General features: G+C 42.7%; 1 protein-coding gene across 3 annotated transcripts in view; it reads right to left on the reverse strand.

Moving 5' to 3' along the window:
• Positions 1–22,860, reverse strand: part of PARP4 (poly(ADP-ribose) polymerase family member 4) — a 1,988,214-nt gene that overhangs the window by 1,023,392 nt on the left and 941,962 nt on the right. For all 3 annotated transcript variants that reach the window (XM_086935217.1, XM_086935220.1, XM_086935219.1), the window contains exon 27: positions 22,476–22,646. In XM_086935217.1, the coding sequence (XP_086791343.1) occupies positions 22,476–22,646 (171 nt within the window). The remainder of the gene's footprint in view (positions 1–22,475; positions 22,647–22,860) is intronic.

Raw genomic sequence — 22,860 nt, forward strand, 5'->3', positions numbered from 1 at the left:
AATAATTCAAGAGTTTGTCAATGTTTAGCCCATTGATATGAGTATGATGGTGATACAACGTTGGGAGATATTGCCTCAGGCAAGCATGGGAATGAGTGATGTCGACAGGGAAGACACCCTAAGGGAATGTGGCATGAATGAAAAATATTTGGATAGTATGTTTTGGGTACCGCTGAGACACTGTCTGCACTGAAACTTTTAAATCATTGAAAATGTATAGTGGAGTAATTGTTATTAGTCTTTCATGCAGGTTTGTATTAGTCTATCTTTGAATCTTTTCTTTGATAAACAATTTTATTCATTTTGCAGGACGATAATGATGAACACATAAGTACAAACAGTACAGCATGATCAGCAGCACCACAAACTGTGACATGTGGCGAATAAAACAGTCTTGCAACAATGTACGTTGCTGTTCCTCAGTCGTCAGCGCTATCTGTGAATCTTTGTCTGAGTTTTCATCATTTTCTTCTGTCCTGAAGAAGGTGGAAATATATTACAAGAACCACCAAAATGAGTCAACTTAGTTTTATACTATGCAGGATCTGCCACACATTGTAATATGGTAGATGATTTGTTGAGAGAAACAACATGTTACTTGCTTGAGTCTATAGCAGGCCAGCAACGCTTGAATTGATTTAGGTGTACTGCCTTGTGTTTTTTCCTCCCAATTTTCAATTTTATTGCTTTAAAGGATTTTATATAATTAAATTATTTGTTGCACCGTATAGAGGGGAGAGGGGGCTGCTATATGTTTAATTAATTTTTGTAATTGTAGAGCCTCCATTTTTAATAAAGCATGTTTCTAATATATGAAAAGTTTATTTGACAACGGTAATTTGCAAATGGATTGCCATGTTACCTTTGATATAATAAAAAAAAGTTTTATGCATAATTAATGTGGATATGGTACCTATCTGTGAACGAAAAAATATTTGTGGTATGAGAGGAGAGTGTTGTCTGTTGACTGCAAGATCTAAGTATGTTTGACTGGTTTTCGCAAGGGGAAGAATTGTTTTTACTGCTAATAAGGTTCTCTGTCCACTTTGTTTGTTGAGCCCCTCTTTCCTGCTAAGTAAGAATCTCAGTAGTCAATGCTTAACAGCGATGTTGATCTACCCTGAATATCAATACTGTAGCCACATACTATACATAATATAACAATCTTATTATGTCACCCAAACTCCAGCTAATGAGGTGGAGAGATGCAGAGCTCAACTCCCATGAGAGGCTCCACAAGTCACATTTTCAAAGCTAGTCAAGAGTAACAAATTGCACCCTCAACAAAAGGGGAGGGTGTGGGTTGCACGTAAATCAGAAGATAATGCTGGAGAAGAACAAGTTACTTACCATTGGTTACTGTCTTTCTGGTGAATATTCCATCTAACTGCAGATTCCTAACCTTTTGAGTATTCCTGAGGCATCAGAGTGAATCTAGAAAATTTCAAGCAGTACTCCTGCATGCCGATAAGTGTCATTGTGCAGTTCAGAGCCAACATCATTCTGCTCCAGAAGTGAAGTGCGGAGCCACATATAAATATCACCCAGGCGCGCTTATGCCAGTTGCTTTCTAGGCTGTCCATGCCCACAGAGGCTGAGCCTATTAACAGATGGGCTGTGTCCAGCGTGATGTCTCTAGAAATATTTAGATGGAGAAAAGGGCCCAGGCAACAGAACAGGGAGGATGGGAGGGTCTTTGAGAAATCTGCAGTTAGAGTATCCACCAAAAAGAGCATTACCAACAGTATTTACTTGTTCTTCTGATAGATAATTGAAACTTCAGAGTCCTCACCTTTTTTTTTTTAATTTATTTTTATTATCAAATCGCAAAGCAGGGCAGTCATATAAAGAATAAAAGTTATCAGTGGCCATGATCACAGCAAAAGCTGCAGAGGAACACCGTACAGTGGCAATGCATAATGTCATTAAAACGATTAGACCCACAACATCCTGCATGTTCCCCTTCTCCGTCAGCACACTCCTGTTATATAGAAACATCTTCCGTTGTAATGTCCGGTGGTTCACAAATATTTCCTCTAAACCTGTTCCAGGCCCCCCACACCTTTTCCCACTTCCGAAGGCATCCGCAGTGAACAAAGACTGCTCTCTCTGCCACCATTGCCTCATCCATATCTGTACACCATTGAGTCCTCACCTTTTGAATAGATATCAAACCAGTACTTCCCAGGTGGTGGGTCAGTAAATGGCTTAAACCAATGTGTCAGACCTGGCAGTCCAGACAGTACAGCTTCGTGAACTTATAGAGCGACGCCCACGCAGCTGCTTGCTAGATGCCCAGCAGAGACACTTCATGCAAATGCAGTGGTATCAGTATTAGCTCTGTTGGCTGTTTCTTAGCCATTGCGTATCAGATTTTGATGAAGAGAACGATCCAGCAAGAAATGGTCTTCTTCTAACCTCCTCTACACTTTTTCGCTCCAGTGAATCCAACAAAGAGTTGATTGTCCACACCATAAAAGCTAAAAGCTCATTTCAGATTCAGCCGATGGAGTCTCGCCTTAGAGCGTTGAAGTGGAGCAAAGAATGCTTGGAAGGTGATTTTTTGCCCAATGTGAAAAGGAGTTACCCTTTTCTGGAGAAAAGAGGCTAGAATCTTCATCACTAATTCGTCTGGAAAGATTGTCATATACAGAGGGTTGGTAGAGATGGTCAGTAACTCATTCACACGCTGCGCTGATGGTATAGCAATATGGAAAACTGTCTTTAGAGAAAGGAGCAGCAATGGACAGTGTCAAGTGGTTCACAGGGAGGACATATTAGGAATATGAGAACTAGATTCAGGTCCAACTGGGGCATGAAAAAGGTTGGAAGCAGAAACAAATGTTGAAGTCCCTTCAAAAAGCACATCAGGTGATTTAAATAATGAGGGCTGGTCCGCCAACTACAAAAAAGCAGAAAGAGCAGTGAAATAACCTTTTATTGTGACTAAAGCAAATCCTTGCTGGGCTATAGACAACACAACGATCAACACTTCAGATAGCTTGTGTTGAAATGGGTCATTCTGCACCAAAATGACATCAACTACTTTGAGAGGAAGGTCAAATGAGGTCAGGTGCCGCCCTTAACACCTTCGACACTCATGACGAGCTCAGCTCGTCATGCAGTGTACTGCTGGTACACTGATGACGAGCTGAGCTCGTCATAAAACCATCATTTTGGATGATCCCCAGCACAGAGGGGGAAAATGCCTAGCATCGATGTGGTTAATCTCCAAGTATGTAGAAGACAATAGCGTAGGCCCAGTCGCAGGACCTTGCTCAGATGCTGCAACAGAAGAATCTCCCGATGCAGCACCCCGACCGAAGAACAGAAACTCATGCCCAGGAGTTCCAAGTACCAAACTCACCTTGCCCAATCTGTTGTCAATAGGTTGTCTTGAATCAGCTAAGTCTTGATTTTCTTGAGAACTCTGGGCAGGGGAGGTAGCAGTGGAAAGGCACATCAGAATCCAGGGGCCCACTCTAGGCCTGTCTGAGTGAAAGTCATTTTGGGAACTACAAATCACAAAAATGTGTGTTCTTCTCATTCTGATAAGACACCTTGCACCACCTCTGGCTGTAGCTGTTGTTCGTGATCTGCCAGGTGTTGGTGTCTGAGTTTATCTGCCCTGGCTTTCAAAGTTGCCACCAGGTGGTATGCCATGAGGAAAATCTTGTAGTCGTCCCAGCTACGTCCAGAGGAGTAGCACCTCCTGACATAGGGCCCACGACCCCATTCTGCCCTCAGGTTAGAAGTACCACATGGCGATGGTGTTATCCGCGAGCACCTACACTAGCCTTCCTCTAAAGGATCGCAGGAAAGATTTTAATATCAAGCAGCTGGCCTGCAACTCCAGGAGGTTGAGGTGGTGTCCTCCTTCTGCTGGAGACCAGATGCCTCTGATCTCCATCTCTGCCAGATGGCCTCCCGAATCCAAAAGTGATGCATTGTTCACCACGGTTCGCTCCAGGTGGGGTAAGGAGAGGATTGTGCTGCTGGCTCAATCATGGTCCAGAAGCCACCACTGTAGATCTTTTTGAGCCTCCTCCCAAAGCTGAACATAGAAGGACAGATCCTACTGATGCTGTGCCCTTTGGGACTTCAGATACCATGGCAGGGACTGCATATGCCATCTCACATTCTTTACCAGCAGAATGTGGGAAGCCAGGAGCCCCAATAGCCTCAGAATATTCCTCACTCAGATCCAGGACAAAGGCTGAAACATTAGGATCATACCCTAGATATCTTGACATCCACACTCCAGGGGAAAGGCACAGAACTGCATTGTGTCGAGAATAGCTCAAATGAAGGGGGCATCTGCAAAGGAGTCAAGTGCGACTTTGGCACGTTGATTGTGAGACCTAATGATTTAAAGATGTTTGACACTATCTGGAGGTAGGTGATTACTGCCTTTAGCAGCAAGGTTTCATGGTAGCTGAAAAGTAGTACATCTAACCTCTGAAGATGCACAGAAACCACCACCATCATTTTCATGAACACAAAGGTGCCCTGGCGAGGCTAAAGGGGAGCACTGCAAATTGGAAAAGCTACTGACCCTCTGTGAATTGCAGGTTACACTTGTGGGATGTAAAAATACCTCAGCCAGGTTGAGCTTCTCAAACATGTTCTTCCACAGAAAAGCCTTGAGAGAGCAACGGTCAAGTAGGGGATGAAGGCTTCTATCCTTCATAGGCACCATAAATTAGTGGGAATGCAGGCAGTTCCAACTTCTGATGTCGGCACCCACTCTGTGGCCTTGGAGGCCAAAGGCGCGCTAGAGGGATTCCGACAACATGCTGAAGAGACGCAGCATAGCTTTGGGAGCTTATGAATTTGCTGCAGCATCACCGAAGGACCCAAAAACATGGGTTGTCCTAAGACAAGAGTCTGCATGGGCCCCAAAAGAAATCAAGTTTGGGACTGAGGCATTTTATGCCTTTGCGCCTTCTCTGGAGTGCTAGCATGACAGGAAGGGGCCAAGTAATGCTTGGAGTTTGGACTTCTTGTGCGTCTTTTGTGACGTACCTGAGGACTTTGACTGCAACAAACATCTGCTGCAGGAACAGGTTTGTCCCTTTCACTTCAGCTGGTCTTGGCATTGCACCTTTGGATGCTTGGCGACATACAGCTTCACTTCACGGTCCCCCATAGTCTTCACAATCATAAAGGGCCCGTCATTACTGGCCTTGGAGTCGTGGTTCGACCCTAACCACCAAACAAATCTGGCGGGGTTCTGTTACAGACGTTTGTTTGCAACAGTAGCTACAAGGCTTAAACCTTGTGGTTTTAGGAGGTGACATTTTCCCTCGCACAATGGTCCATAAAGAACTTTTTTGGGGCAAAAAACTACAAAAGTAATCTAATTTAGGAACAAGAACGAGGGGCACGTTTGAGCCCTTGCACTTTCTCAGGAGTAAGAGAGTGGCGGGGAGGGGGAAGAGTCTTGCTTGGACTTCTGGTGCTTCTTTATTTTTTTTTACTTATCCGAGGGCTTTGAATTGACAAACATCTGCTGCAGGAATGGTAGCTTTCTTTTGAACGATCACAGCGTGGAGTTGTTCGGTGCTCAGCAACATACATCTTCACCTCACGGTCCCGGATGGCTTTTGGATTCATCAAAGGTCCTTAACGCATTTGATAACAACAATATAATGAAATAAAGTCAACAATGTGAACTATATTTTAAAGAAAGAAGTGTCCAGCCGGACCCGGCATTTAATCAATGTAGGGTTATCGAGGAATTTTATAAGCACAAATATATACAGTGGGATACACTACTGTATCCAATACATAAAAACATAACAAAACAGAAATAAACAAAAGGGTTTTTCAGACAAAAACAGGTTGGATGCTTGTAATCAGTAAAAATACATTTCAAAGCTATCCATAAATAGTTAACACACAAATAAAGCACATTGGTAAGCTTGTGTGTAACTATATTACTGGTCGACAGCGTTTCGATCCTTAAAAAACAGATACTGGGATCATCATCAGGACTTTTTAGTTTTGTAAGCAGCCTGTAAAGGAATAGGGTAAATAAGGCGAGGAAAAGCTTTAGAAAGAGACAACATTCAGCTTTGTTTTCTCATTTTTGTAAACCATTCGCCTACAAGCCTTTTTCCAACTTAATCCCTCACCCACCACTATATCCAACACTCCATTCCGTCCGCCATCTACCTTTTTTCACCCACATCTGGGATGCTTCCACCAAAAGTCATTGCCTTCAAAAAAAATGGTAGTCAAAGACCTCTCCTTACTCAAAGAAAATAAAAGATTCATTCCTTATAACCTATTCATGGAGGAGAAAAAAAAGCGACTGGTTCTTTGAAATCCAATGAATCAATAGTAATTAAGAGTGCAGCTAAAGGGAGTGGGATCGTCCTCCAAGAAAGGGACGCCTATAGTGCAGAAATCCTTAGACAGCTTGGGAATACTGACCATTATCCCAGCTATAAATTTCAACCCGGTTCTTCAAAAAGCAAATACTACACTTGAACGGATTGACCATTTTCACTTATCTTTATTTGGCCGGAACAATGTATTAAAAATGTCTATACTCCCCAAGTTTCTTTATATGTTTCGGTCTATTCCACTTGAGTTTCCCATGTCATTTTTTAAACAATTGGAAAGAATGACATCCAGATTTATTTGGGGCTATAAAAAACATCGCAGATCTTATAAAAAGATGATTCTACCAAAATCCAGGGGTGGTTGGGGTATTCCATATTTTTTGTACTATTATATTGCGTCTATTCTACAGTCTATCTCTCCTTTGATCATCGGAGAAAAAGCAAGGATTCCTCAGAGTCAGTTCCCCTCTATTTATGAACTTATATTGGGAGAAGAGTGTCGCGGTTGTTTTCTAAAAAATATAGAGCCAAGCTATTATAAAAAAAAAAAAATTTAAGACGCTAAAAGCAGCATTTGGTTAGTTAGACAGCAGCTGGGTATTAGGAAACTCTCGATTTATGCACCCCTTTCTGCTCACAAAATATTTCCATCCCTGTTTCAGGACTCAGTTATGTCTCGGTGGCGCAATAAAGGAATACAATGTGTGAATGATCTATGGCAGAACAGTCGGCTACTTACTTTCTCGGAACTAATATCTAGATATAATCTCTCAAATCAGGACTATTTTAAATACTTACAGATTCATAGTTTTTTTTAACTCCTTGTCATCTTTGGAAGTTTCTGGTATTGTTAGGATCCCCCTTATTGATGACCTCTTTACTAAAAAAAGGATTGGTCATTATGATAGAGCTCTTTTGACCACATGTCCTGATGACTTGGAGTTATATATAGCAAGATGGGCCGAGAAGCTAGGTACCGAAACTATCTGTCTGGAAGAATCAATTGCTTTGGCTAATACTATTTTGGTCACTGGTAGAGCCCGTACCCAGCACTACATGGCCCTATATGACCTATACTATACGCCCCTAAAAATCTCAAAATGGGCCGCGACGGTTGGTACAACATGTAATAGATGTGGTTGTCAAGCTGCAGACACGATACATATGTTTTTTGCATGTCCACTGTTAGCTCCTTTTTTAGAGGCAATTCAGACATTTCTTATTATAGTGCTTGGGTATTCATTCATTCTAACGGGGGAACATGTTTTAATTGGGGTAACCTCGGATGTGTTACCAGAGGGAAAAAAAGCTTTTATATTTATATCCATGGCCATAACGAGGGCCTGTATCACTCAAGAGTGGATCAGTCCCTCTTCTCCCTCATTTGAAACATGGAGAGCACGCCTCCTAGCCACATATAATATGGAGGAAGCCATATATAGAACAAAAGGTAAAAGGAAAAGATGCCTTGGTATGAAAATCTGGGACCCTGTTCGGCAATGGATTCAGGGGGAGTTGATTTGATTATTATAATCTGCCATTGTATATATTATATGATGCATTTTTTCTTTTCTTTTCCTTAATCCTGGAATATGCTCTTTTATTTTCTCAGTATCCCCTTTTTTACTTCTCTTTTAGACTGTCTAAGCTTATTTATTTCTGTTTTTGATGTATTTGCTTTGCTGAATAAATCCTGTATGGCTTGCAAAAAAAGTGCAAAACAATAAAAAGATTGAAAAAAAAAAAGGGAATACTGACCATTACACAAGACTTCCCACTAATCCCACAAAAGAACTACAAGGACTTATTTTTAAAATCACTACTGATGCTCTGGAGACCGGTTTCATTAACCAGAAGGAATTCTATTCCTCAACGTCAAATCACCCAGGACACCTGTGATTTATACTCTCCCTAAAGTCCACAAAAACCTCTCCAACCCACCAGGCAGACCCATAGTTTCAGGTTGCGGCTCGGTCCTTGAGCCCCTCGGCCACTACGTTGATTGCTTTATAAAAGTTTTTGTTACATCTACAGCCTGCTCTGTGAGAGACAGTATGGCGATGATTAATTTGATTGAAAATCATTCTTTCTCTGAGGACATTGATTTACTTTGTACACTCGATGTCGAATCGTTGTATACGAATATTCCTCAAACCAGCGCCATGCTGGTCATCCAGAAAATACTTGACTTTAGACCACGCCCTCACCCGGTACCATCCATCTTCATTCTCCAATTATTGGAGTTATGTCTGATAAGAAATGTCTTTGTCTTTGAAAACCAATACTACCAACAGGTGAAGGGCACATCCATGGGGGTTATTTTTGCCCCCAATCTGGCAATACTGTTCATAGACCATCTAGACACCAACATCATACTCTCCCTCCAACCCTTTCTGCCCGCAATAACTATTTGGAGAAGATATATCGATGATATATTCCTTATATGGCACAACAACCTAGACACTCTCAACCAATTCCTTCACTGGTTGAATGATAATTGCTCTGGCCTCACATTTACTATCACCACCAACAAATCATCCATTGCCTTTTTAGATATCACCATTTATCACTCTGAAGTTTACACACAAAGTTGTACCATAAGCCCACGTAACGTAACACTCTGTTAAACTATTCAAGCAATCACCCTAGGGCCCTCAGAGACTCACTTCCATATTCACAATTTCTAAGAATCAGACGCAATTGTTATGCTAAAGAAGATTATTTCAGAGAAGCTACCACACTGTCTCCGAAATTAAGAGAACGAGAGTACCCTAAGTGACTTGTTCGTAATGCTCTCAAAAGAGCATATTATTGCCCCAGGGAGGTACTACTAAGCCCTAAACCTAAAAATCGGACCACAAAAATTGCATGTGTTACCACTTTTTCCCCCATTTCGAACCCCCTGGGCAAATATATACTCAAACATTGGCCAGTACTTAACACAGGGGTTCTCAACATTGAAAGACCCATATTTGCTTTCCGTAAAAGTGCCAATTTAAAAGATCAGTTGGTTAGGGCAGCACTTCCCAATGCAGTTCAGCGTTCGACCCTTGATGCACATTGGAATCCGGTCCCACTGGCAGGACACTCAAAATGCTGTGCATGCAAAGTATGTGAGTTTACGATGGAAGGAAAGTCTTTCACCTTTAACAATGTCAAAATAAACTGTCGTTCTTTCTCTAACTGCAACACATTCAATGTAATTTATCTAATTCAATGGCCATGCCCCAAAGTGTATATTGGCCAGACGACCCAGAAGATTAAAATCCGGATCGGACAACACAGGGTGCAATGTAAAACCCCCAACGCACCCCTTGTGGAACACTTTATACAGGAAGGCCATTATGAAAATGACGTAAAGTGGACAGTCCTGAAGGTTCTCAAACTGCCCCCATGAGGTGGTGATATGGCGCTCCTTTTAACAAAGTGGTACTCAAAATGATAATTCTCATGGACAGCACACATGAACAAGACTGAACCGAAGCGAAGATTGGACCTCTCTCTTTTAATATGTACAAATGAAATGTAATTCTTTAATTCTGGACATAAATACGAGCCTACAGTCTAAATGCTAATCAAATTGCTCACTTTGCTCTGTTGCCAAATTTCCTTGAAACTGACGCAGTCTCCTTATTCCAGAATTCATGCGAATACTAAATGCACCTTTCCTTATTTTCATTATTCTCTTTTCCTTATTTGCATTCTCCTATTTCTTGTGGTTTCAGAAATTGTGTCCACTTTACGGCTGCCGGAATTTATAGCCACTGCATTAGTTCCGTTTTCACTCCCTCACCCAAGATGGCCGCCATTTCTTCACGATTATATAAACCCCTGACCCCGCCCACTGCTTTGTAGCTCCTGCTCACACCACCGCACACAGCAGCTGACGAACACCCGCCATTCGGCTGGAAGGTTAGCGTCCTAGATTGCCTCCCATGATAATGCTATCCCACCATCCAGCCGCCGCCCGCTCACTTAAATCCGTTTCCTCCAACAGGTATTACCCTACGTAGAGGCCGACCGATGAGGAGACTCTTCCCCGTGGTTTATTAACAATCCAATGTAACACACGCTGTATTCCTGACCAGCAGGTAAATCGCCCTTCTGTGCCCGTTCCTCACGGTGCTATTTGCGCCTTTTCAATCAGATTCATTCCTTTCCTTTACCCCCCCCCCCCCCCCCCCCCCCCGAGGTTCGGTTCGCGCTCATCAGCGGCGACCACCAGTCACGATTCTGGCAGTTTAAGTAATTACTACGTGTAAGCCAATAACGATCAATTGTGGTTCTGCCTCATATAGGCACTCCGCACCGCGACCGCCTGCACTACAGGTTAGAATGGTTTTTACAATTCTCCCCAGGGGCGGCCACCGTTCACGTCTACTTCACGTCTTACTCAGTCGCATTCGTTCTCGCATGTGTTTTACACAGCCTGTTCGCTCATTCAGTCATCTCTCACTTCACCTCGTTTGCGGATAATTCTAATTCTTCCAGGTAACTCACTTCACACGCAGAGTCCACTCGCTCTCTTTATGCCCACTTCATACGATCAAGACTCCGTTATTCACCACAATTCCGATAGAATGTATTTTATTGGTTAAAGAGTCTGCAATAGTTTTTCTCCGTGCCCGGCGACATTCACCACGTGGACATCACCTTATTCTTTTCACCGGAATCTCTACATCTTTATGATAGACTCTACTCTCCCTGCAACCTAGTTGCCTCACGGTGCATGGTTTACAAAATGAGAAAACATAGCTGAATGTTGTCTCTTTCTAAAGGCTTTCCTCGCCTTGTTTCCCCTATTCCTTTACAGGCTGCTTACAAAATTCCGTCATACGATACAAGTCCTGATGATGATCCCAGTATCTGTTTTTTAAGGATCTAAACGCTGTCGACCAGTAATATAGTTACACACAAGCTTACCAATGTGTTTTATTCGTGTGTTAACCATTTATGGAGAGCTTTGAAATGTATTTTTACTGATTACAAGCATCCAACGTGTTTTTGCCTGAAAAACCCTTTTGTTTATTTCTGTTTTGTTATGTTATTTTATTGGATACAGGAATGTATCCCACTGTATATATGTGTGCTTATAACATTCCTCGATAACCCTACATTGCTTAAATGCTGTGTCCGGCTGGACACTTCTTTCTTTGAATATAGTTCACATTGTTGACTTTATTTCATTATATTGTTGTTATCAAATGCGTTAAGGACCACTGTTGTTTTACAAAAATTCCTACCCTAGGTCCTTAACTACCTAGTGGGTTCCCTTGTTTACTTATAATCCCTTTTGGCCTTCACTTTTTTAACAGAATCACACTGATTCTGGGGATTGCATTTCTTTCTGTTAACATTGTAACTAAGGGATCAAAATCCAAGTCCTAAATGGAGTTGGGTAAAAAGCCAAGATTAGATGAAGGTATCACACATAACAATGGGATACTTTGCCGCTATGAATTTTGTTATTATGTGGAGTGTCTTGTTTTCACCACTATTCCATGTGAATGGGGACATCACTCTTTACAAAGGTACCTGTCATTACACCTTGCATTTAATGTTGGGGCATTCAACAGATGACCTGCTATCAATACTGACTTGTTAGAAAAGGAAGCTGATGTAACATAGAGTTTTACCCATTCTATGTCTGTGGGTAAATGTGACCGTAGATATTGGCCAAGATTCTTATGAGTCAGTTATGTAATTTCAATCAATGAACTAATTAAACACTTCCTAAAGATCAAATATGATTTTAATATTCCAGATTTTCTTTAGTGTATATAATAACGTGATGAGACTTAAAACATGCTTCTAGACCCTGCACATTTAATCCAAGAACACACAACTGGAGGAAAGAAAAGTAAGACGAAAAAATATTTTAGTGACATCCCTAAACAATAAAACTCAAGCAGAATAAACGTTGACCAGTCTGTTTTGCTGCTACCTTGTATAACAAAGTTATAATATGTTGAAAACCTTCAGAAAGCAATAAAAATTGATCCTTCTCTAGCATTTTAGTTTGTGATTTTGCATATGTTTACACTGACCCAGGCTTTTTACCTTTTGGTGGGACTTTATCAGTTATTATGTGTTTAAACCTAAAACAGGATAGCCTACAGAAACCTCATCTTTTGAATAGATACCAAAGCAGGAGGTGGGTCTGTGAACTAGCTCAAACCAAAAAGTATTGCAGAACGGAACGGGAAGAATGCCCATCTCGATAGACCTTGCTGTCCAAACAGTGGTGCTTCATGAACATATGGAGTGACACCCAATCATGCACCTGGCAAATTTCCAGAACAGTTACGGAGAGTTGTCACCGCAATTGCAGAAGCCTTGGCTCTGGTAGAATGAGGGTTGCTTTTCTTTAAAGGCATGGCAGATCTTAATGCAGAGTATGATGAAGTGAGAGATGGTCCTCTCCTGCACAGTCTTGCCTTTCTTTGTTCCAGAGAATTCGATAAAGAGCTGATCGTCCCCCGTTGTTTTCTGGTACAATCAGTATAGAAGCTGAGAATCCTTTTGGATGCAACCAGTAGAGTCTCTTCTCGACCTAAGAAGGATGGGACAAAGCCAAGAATGCCAGAAGAGTGATGTTCTGACCAACAAAAAGGAAGTCACAACCTTTGGATGGAAGGAGGCTCAAGTACACAGAACCAGCTTCTCTGGGTAGAAAGTTGTGTACAGTGGGTTTTCAGACTAAGCCTGTAATTCGCTCAAGTACAGCTACAATGTTATGGTAACAAGAAAGACTGTCTTGAGAGTAAGGAAATTGAGAAAACAGCCGTGTAAAGGTTTAATGAGTGCACACAACAGGAAAGTGAGGTCTACATTTAAATCCCATTAGTGCATAACAAACGGAGAAGGAGGGACCTTATATAGTAACCTCTAGAGGAAACTCTTCACAACTGATGATTTGAACGAGACTTGGCCGGAAACCGTACAAAGGCCAAACAACTGCGATGGGTACCCTTTTTACAGTGCTCAAAGCAAAGCCTTGCTGGTCTTGGGATAACCCAAACAACAAACCTTCAGACAGTTTGACAATGAATAGAATAATCTTTTTAGAAGTGAACTATTCCACAAACTTATGCAAACGGCAGGTGAATACAGATCCGGTTGAGGGATGCCTGGCTGCCAACATGATGACAACTTCGGGAAGAAGGTCAAAAGCATTTAACTGTCGCCGCTCAATCTCCAAGGATGGGGATTTAGGTTGCAAAGCTTATGATGCAGAACCCTGCCCCGTTGCTGTGGCAGAAGATTATCCAGAAGGGGCATGCCCATAAATTCAGGATAGCATACTCTCTGTGCCCAATTCTGGGCCACCGCGATGACTTGGGCCCAGTCAGTCCTGATCTTCTTCATGACTTGGGGAAGGAAAGGTATCGGTGGGAAAGCATGCCGGAGTCATTGTGAGTTCTTGGTGGGGGTGAAAATATTGAGTCAGGAGTCTCCCTAGTCGTGGAAAAGACTCTACCTTTGGATGTAGCTGCCATTCGCAATCTGCAAGGCCTCAGAAGCTTAGTTTGTCCACCCTCGCAGTTAAGGTACCCGCCAGGTGGTGAGTCACCAGGTAAATTCCATGGCAGTCTAGCCATGTCCAGAGACACAAAGCTTTCTAGCACAGGGTCCACGACCCCACCCTAGTCTGCTTGTTGAAGTAAGACATGGTTGTGGTGTTGTCTGGGAGCACCAGCACCAGCTTCTCTTTCACGGATGGTAGGAAGGCTTTCAACATCAAGCGGAAAGCTTACAGCTGCAGAAGGTTGATATGCAGCTGGGCCTCCGCCGGAGACCAGTTGCCTCTGATCACCACCTTTCCCAGGTGGCCTCCCCCACCCAGAAGCGATTTATCAATCACTACTGTGAGCTCGGTGTGGGCTAAGAAGAGGTCTATGCCATTCATCCAATTGCGGTCCTATAGTCACCAATACAGATCTTTCATAGTCTCCTCCAAAATCGGAATCAGATTGAAAAGATCCCCCTGGTGCTGTGCCCATTGGAACTTTAGTTCCTGCTGCAGAGCCTGCATGTGCCATCTGGCATCGTTGACCAGCAGGCTGAACAAGGCCAAAGGTCCCAGCAGTCTGAGTCAATCTCACGGACATCCACGACAGAGGTTGAAACATCAGGATCAAAGCCTGTATCTTCTGTATGCTCTGCTCAGGGGGATAGATGCAAAACTGCAATGTGTCCACAATCAGTCTGAATTAGGGGAGTATCTATGGATTCACACACGTTGGCACGGAAAGAAAGCAACTGATGACAACACATGTAGGTGACATCTGTATAGGCTCGCTTATATCACTTGCGGCTTCCACTTGAAGGTTTTCCAGATTAAGTCTGATGCCCCCAGGCATATACAAACGGTGAGATATCTGAGGTTAGAAAATGCATTTTAAGTAGACTGATAATGTTTTCACACTGACTGGTGGAAACAATGATAGTGGAATAGCCCTTTCTTGGAAAAGGTAGGCCCACCGTTTCAGATCACAAGTTACCCTGCCTGAGAACTATATGAAATGGAATAGAATCTTTGTTTCTAAGGTAAATCTGATTAAGATGACTATAAAACATGCAGAGGATGACATCAAACCCAGTGAACCAAAATACCACCACTTGATACTCTGGAATGCTTCCTGTCTCTCTGTTTTTAGGGGTGTACGCCAATCCAAGATGATAACCAGGCTGCATTTGACTTAAACAAAGGCAAAAATCTGGTATTAAAACCAATTTGGCTGCTCTCACTTTGAGACACATAAAAAAACAGCTTTCTCAATTGGAGAAAGAGCATTTCAAATCCTGAGGGGAAAAACGCTCATCAGCCTGTAATCCAGATAAGGACACAGACACATATTTTTCAGAAAAAAATACTGTCTAACAGCTGTGTAAACCTGGGTGCTAAGCCTATGGATGAGAATGTGCCTGTCGGTGAATCTTTCCAAACCCAAACCTAAGTAAAATATGCCCTTTGGTCTCTACATGAGTATATATAAATATTAATTGATTAAATAAATGGGGCAAAGCCGCTCACGGCTGACAAAATGACCGAATGTAAGCTAGGGTGACTTCATCAGCAGACATAAGTTAGGACTGCTGCACAGTCCCACACTCCAAAATATATTGTCTAGCCCAAAGAAGCAGGGCTAAACATTCTGATATAAACCACCTTAGGAGCATGCAATATAGCACCCAACTTGAAAGGTTTTTGGTGGTCTCCCAAGGAACCTTAAGAAACAGGAAGGGCATACAATGGGGACAAAGAAAGGGAGGTAGAATATTCTGATGCCTTGATTGACCACTGACAGAGCTCCTGAATCCTGCACAGCCTACTTTCCAGCTTATATGTTACAGATGATCCCCGTCGGTTAATAAGTAGCGGCTTTTCAGGAGTATTAAATGTATTCTGTTCTGCTTCATGAAGAGGACCACAGCAAAGAAACCTTTTCTGGAACTCCGATGAATGGATCTCTGGACCCATGAAGATCCATTCAGAATGGCAGTGTACTTCGCGAAACCCTAAACTACGTGAACATTGGTATTTTTCCCTAAATCAGAATATCAGATGTTTATGTATCAATCATAAATAGAATAATGGACAAAGAAATATTGCACCCTGATACCGCTTTACATTTAAAAATATTTATTTTCATATTTCAAAGGAATAATAAGTTGTATGAAGACCAGCCTGCAGCCAAACAAAAACAATGCTGCCTCTGCTTGTGAATAGTATTGAATAAAGCTCAACCACATTCTTTTGGATGAGTAACACTGACTGACCTTGAGGTCTGGTAGGTTAGCAATGGATCAAACCAAAGAAGGTGAACTAAAGGCTTTTATAAGGTCCAGCATACATGATCAGTCAACAACAAAACCAAAAAGAGTATGCAGTTCCTCTGGGGGCAGGAGAGAGAAGTCTGAGGAGGCGACAGGTTGTCCCTAAGAAAGGAGGGAAAAGGGGAATCACTCCTTTCGGAATTAGAGCCCTCACACACCCAGCAAGCTGGGTATCATGCTTCATCATAGGGCTTGCTCCTCGTCAGGTCGGCGCTGCAATACCAGACGGGCACCCTATGAGGGGCTCTTTATCGGAGATCTTTTATTCCTTGCCGTAAGGTGCCGTGGGTGTGAGGGGCCTAAAAGTGTAGATGTGCTAAAGTGATGGTCAATAGACCGTGTGAGGATAAAACAGGAATTGGAAGTCCAGACAGAATAATTTTAATGAACCTGGCTTCTGTGTCAGGATGTTGTGCTCAACTGTATGAGGTCAACATTTTCATGCCTATTAGTCAAAACAATCTAGCGGCAATTCATCAGGACCAAAGTGAGATGTCTATCTACACTAGGCGTGGTGTTCTGGTACTGTTAACCTTGATATACCACACCAAGACACTAATAAAGAAGTACCTGTACATGCGATGGCCAACCTAATGGGATAAAAACAACATTGTAAATTGTGGCAATAGTCTGTAGTAACTTCCTTAACACCACTCTCCCCTGTGGATGTCACATTGTGCATGCATGCAATTCGTGTTCTGCCCCACATGGTGAATACTCTTGAGTTTAAACTGCTGTCATAATATTTTGACATGTGCATGGAAAAGAGTTGTTCAAAGATTAAAAACACTTCCAGAAACAAGTATCCTGTATATAAACTGGTAACAAAACTGGTAGCTTGCATATTTAGTGAACAATAAACTCACCTAAGAACTATTAAAGACTGGCTCCATCAACTTCCGGCAGAGCAAGACACTTGGAATTTCCAGTGTCCTAAGGTAATAATAAAAGTATAGAAAGATCCATATACACTGTATTTATTGCATGTAAAAGGTGAGTAGGAATGTGGATCCAAAGGGATAGCTGAGCAGACTCTAACAAATAGTGAGTAGGTTTGTTAAAACGTCTCTCTCCTGTCCCCAGAAGAACTGTTTACTCTTTGTGGTTTTGAGGTTAGCAATGGAGCCAGAAACCTATTTCTAGAACAATATGATACTCCACATTTCAGCCATATTCACTTCAATATTGTTCGCAGTGCTGAACCTCAAATAGAGAATCACTTAAGTAGGGGTGGATCCTCTGTTTTTTACCCCAGCAGGGTAAAAAAACAATAGAAAAAGAAAACAATAATAAACCTGGGTTGGCAGCGGGTTCAGGGATCAGGGGGATAACAGGCACCCAAGGGAGTTGTAGGCACTCTTATCAGTGCGCATGGCAGTTTGGCCGGCTGTCTCAGGCCGGCCCAAGCGTCATGCACCCTGAAGCACTCTCCAATACACAGGCTCATAGTCTCCCTGGGAGCGCAAATCATCGGCCTTAAGCCCAATACTGAAGCTGCTCTCAAATGAGAGCAGCTTTAGGGTGGCCGCAGGGGAGTCTGGGAGCCTCTGCCTCCAGTGGAGCCACAAGATGAACAGAAGATGGCGATGCAGCGAGCTGATGGCAAGTTCTTTTCATTGTTCTTCTGTTTTTTGTTGTTCCTATTCCCCCGCCCCACCCCACACTCACCTCCATCCTCTGACACCGGCTGCTACTGCTTATAAAGTCTTTCAACTATCTGTCCTTGGCATTATCATGGGCAATATCAGGCTGAATTAAGAGGAGTGATGGGGTGTTAATGCCTCTGGGCTATGGACAGATGTGTTCTAAGTCTGAGGACAGTGGGCTAGGTGGAATCATAAGCTGTGGTTAAATGTAGGTAATCGCCTTCTTACAACAACGCAAGTTTAATTATCTCTGTTTATTTCATTTTCAGTGCTTTACTTACAGAAAACACATTGTATACTGTATGTAGAAAAGTGGATAAAGCCCAGTTGAAACCAGGTTATAAAAAACAAAACTGATGAGGAAAAAGGTGAGATTTGGATGTCAAAGTCTTAATCCTCAGCAATACCAAAATGTGAGTCTGAGACACAACTACAAATGGTTTAAAAAATATACATATTTTGATTGATTTTATTCACAACAAAAGTCTGCAGACATCAGACATTAGGTGATATCCATCAGTCATTAGGTGGTATCCAATGAAATATGCAACATAGTAGTATTAGCAGCATAGTAGTACTAATAGTCACTCCTAACAATCTTGATATATGAATAAGTATATACCTATCCAATATGATATAAAGAGACAATATCATAAACGCCCTAAAGGTCTATAGTGTGCAACAGTAGGGAAGGTGTTGGAATACCAAACTATACTATTCCTTAGTTTAGAGCTCCCCCTACAGCAAGTCGTTTTACCGACTTGCGTTGTAATAGTATTGAGATGTAACAACACAGTCGTTGTAACAACAGTGTTGTAATCGCATGCGTTTTGATGCATGCAATGTGATGGCTGTTTCCCCATTCAGTTCACCAATGTAATCCCCACACTGAGCCATAAGGTTACATCTCCCAACTCAAGCCTGTGCATCAGCCCTTTGGAGAGGTCTCCCTACGCCAAATGGACCACATCCTTCTGCCAGGCCGAAAGTAAAGGGGTGGCTGTGGCCTTCCAAGACATGGGTATACGCCGTTTTGCTAGGACAATTGCCAAACCCTGAAAGCACATCAGTTTTTAATTTTTTTTGGTTACCTCCCCTGCATTAAGGAAAGAAGTGGGGTCACATGGTAGAATGGAATGCGTAGTAGCTGAGTTACAAGAGGTCACAGAATGCCAGTAAACGGAGATCACTGGGCATGTCAAGACCATATGAACATATGAAGGACGTCTGCCCTATCATAATGACATCTGGGGCATTTGTAATGGCGCCAGAATAAATCTTGCCAATTCTAGCCGGAGAAAGATACGTATGATGCAGATAATTGGAGATTGTGAAGCAGAACCGAGTGTTCTGCGATATTGAGTTAAGAGAGCTGAAACCTCTCTGCCAAGCAGAATCAGTCAACTCTATGGCCAGCTTGTCTGCCCACTAATCTCTGAGGGCATGGGAGCAAGAATCTAAAGAATCACGAATGAGTGCGTCATATAAAACTGAGATCGCTTACCGCAAGCTTGTGGTAATCAACATCAGTTCCAGTGGACCAGCCATCCGTGTTAAGTCTCTCTAAATATCCCACATTTTACCCGCTACCTCACGGAGAGCTGAATATAACAGAAACTGGCCGGGTTTAGACCACCACTCTCCCTCAGATCCCCAAATGTACTTAGTTTACCCTCCCCCATCACATCACCCCATGTTGTATAGCCCACTGCTGTCCATTCATCCACCTAGTAAAGACCTACATAGTACTGGCTCCCATAGGGGTAAACTGGGTGCATATGGTAATCCTCTGCGGCCGTAGGCGACATACTTTCTTCAACACCATGCCGCTACCTTTACCAAGACATTGAAGACCAAGCGATGGGAAGGAAACGGCAAGAACTATCCAAGCAAAGAGAGTTTGAGAAGATCCAGACCCAGTGTTGCCCTTTCTGAGCAAGAAACTGCATGGAGTCACTGTACTGGCCATTGGAGCTGCGCAGCAGCATAATAAAATGCATAATTAGGGGAACACCCAATCCTCCCATTTCAAAAGCCGGTGTCAGCAACTCAAGCTAAACCCTCGAGCTAAACCCTATGTGTCTTAGGGCCCCAGATTACCAAGACAAGTAGTTGCTGCAGGTTTTGGAAAAAAAGTTCCTTCAATATCACAGGCAACGCTGCAAAAAAGTCAAGGACATGTGGGATTACTAACATCTTTGCTTTGGATATCCGACCCATGAGCGAGAGCAGGAATTGCATCCAAAAGGGTAGCAATTGGCCAATGGACGTGAGGGCCATCTATCAGGTCTTTCTCTGAAAGCTAGACATGGACCCCTGGATATTTATTGGTATCATACGCTCATGCAGGCGGGCAACTAGAGCCAGATTTCGGAGGGGGGGGGGGGCTGAAAATATTTCGGGGGGGGGGGGGGGGGGGGGGCTAATTCTTCCAACCGCAGACAAAGTGGCTGTGAGAAGGGGTGACCACACAACAGAAGCCTCATTTACAACTAAATGTTGAGTACACGGGTGCGGCTGCAATTACATGCTCGCCAGCCCGCGAAGCTGTGTCAGCCCGGGCTGACAGGCATGACGGGGGGGCTGAAGCCCCGTGAGCCCAATGGGTGTGGCGCGTCTGCGCTCATGGTAGAGATGAGCATACATCCGGGTTGCGCGTGTGCGCTGGTGTCTGCAACAGTTGGAAAAGGCACGACTTCCCCCAGTGATCCAAAGTCCTGATACCCAACCAAAATCATCTAGTAAAAGCAAAGGATCCGCCTTCAAATAAATCAGGACATTATTTGCATACATAGAAACAATCTGGGTAAGTCTAGCGGTCTGGTATCTCCCTGCAATCGGATGTTCCCTGAACAAACAGGGCTATGGTTCCAGGGCCGGGGCGAATAACAAAGGAGGCTGGGAGCAGCCCTGTCTAGTTCAGCGTTCAATGGAGAAACTGCCTGAAATAAAATCACCAGTACGCTCCCTGGCCTTGGGGTAGCATATATATTATAGGACCCGTATCCATGTACAAAACTTTGGGCCGAAACACAGTTTCCTCAGAACACCCTGTAAATAGGTCAAACCCAAGGTGTTGAATGCTTTCTTGATATCTAAAGAGGCCACCCAACCCCGAGTGCCCAACCTGAATGCCCAAACCATGACACAGAATAACCGATGGATATTAAGAAATGTGTTCCAACCCAGAATAAATCGGTTTTGGTCAGGATGGATCACCGTATGCACCATCAGGGGCAGTGTATTCACCAAGATCTTCCCCAACACTTTATAATCAAGGTTGAGGAGAGATAGTGGGCGATAAGATGCCACCTCAAGAGGGTCCCTCCTGGTCTTTGAGTGTACTGTGATGAGGGCTACCCCCATGCTCCCTGGAAGGCTAAGTAGGTCCCTGGCTCGTTGATATAGCGGCAACAACCATGTCACTAGAAGGGCGTGATATGATGCGTAAAATTCAATTGGTAGTCCATCAGTGCCAGCTGTTTTACCCCTGGCTATATGTTTAATGGCTAATGAGATCTCTTTGAGTGTCAATGGAGCATCCAGCCCCTGCACCAGTAAGGACTGAGGAGAGGAGTCTCCAAGGGTTTACATAGGAGTCTTCCAGCCCTAAAATCTGTTCTAATGCCTGTTCTCATTGGAAGGGGAGCCCTCTTTTTTCCGTAAAATACCTTTCATGTGTTGCCCAATGGCAGTCCGAAATGTGACACAACAAGTAATGTTTTAAGTAAGAAGAGCCAGATGTGAAACTTGCAATCCATTTAGCATACTGAAATAGAGCTCCCAATAGCTGCAAAGGCATTAAGAGAAGAGAGTAGATTTAGGTGAACTGATTCCTTTCTGGAACTACCAATAAATTGTTGGAAGGGCAGGGTAATCTGATAACAAAGCATAAATGTACCCATAAATAGGGGCTGCCCTGAAGATGTCCTATGCATCTCAGGCATCAAAGACTTTCAAATTGTATTTGCCAGTTAGAATATTTATTCAAAGATTGATTTTTAATCTTTAAATGTATGATAGACATTGAAAAACCTGACTTGTAATGCTCCAGATATTGCAGAAAATATAACAACTCGCCCTGACAAAACCGATAAGTGTGGCTTGTGTGTAGTGCATGCACACAAAGGTACACAGCATACAGGGAAATGCACACATGGGTACATGGGCTTATAAAAATACACATGTATGCAGAAAAAAGACGTACAGGGCTCTACTACACCAAGATCAAGTAAAGGCACAGTTGTACCGTAGTTTCACATCCTGTTGTTTTTCGCTGCTCAACCTTATGCCAGAAGCAGATTTAATGGCCAAACTTTTAATCTTAGTTTTTCTTGAAAATGCATGTTTCACAATGTTTCAGACCAAAAATCAATCAATACTGGTGAATATAAATGTCAATGCTTGCGAAAAAGGAGCCCATAGCTACACATTCTGTATCAAATTTGGAAATTCAAATTAACAAACTGCTAAGGATTGTAGGTCATATGAGCGTTTTATTGTAAAGATACCCTCAAAAGTTCCTAGACCTTCAGTTTCTTTTTTATTCACATATCATGGTGTTGAATGAAGATTGGGAAATAATGTGTTGTGAGGATGCCCTCCCTGCTTTATCAAAATAATTGTTGAGATTTCTTACCTGCGTACAATGTGGAACAAATCCATAAACCAGAACTCTCTCCGATTTAAATATAGACTGGATCTCAGCAGGAGCCTTTATTGGCTCTGGTGCATTCCGATTAAATTGTTGCCATTTTACAGACACTGAATTGCATCCTTCTGATTCCGTTCTTGAGATCTGGTCATGTACCTATTTTGGATAAAAAAAATTAAAAAGAGTTGTACTAACACCAAATCACAAAAACAAGCATGATAAACGAAACCTTGAACAGGAACTTTAAAGTGAATTCATGTAAATAGGCGTAACGTGTTAGAAAACAAAAAGTATTCTACTTGCAGAACAGTACCCCAGTCTTCAGGGCAGGATCTGCAAAGTCTTCATTTCCCCTCTGCACTCTCCATTG

This window comes from Lissotriton vulgaris, chromosome 8 (genome assembly GCF_964263255.1).
Source record: "Lissotriton vulgaris chromosome 8, aLisVul1.2, whole genome shotgun sequence".
NCBI classification, from domain to species: Eukaryota; Metazoa; Chordata; class Amphibia; order Caudata; family Salamandridae; genus Lissotriton; species Lissotriton vulgaris.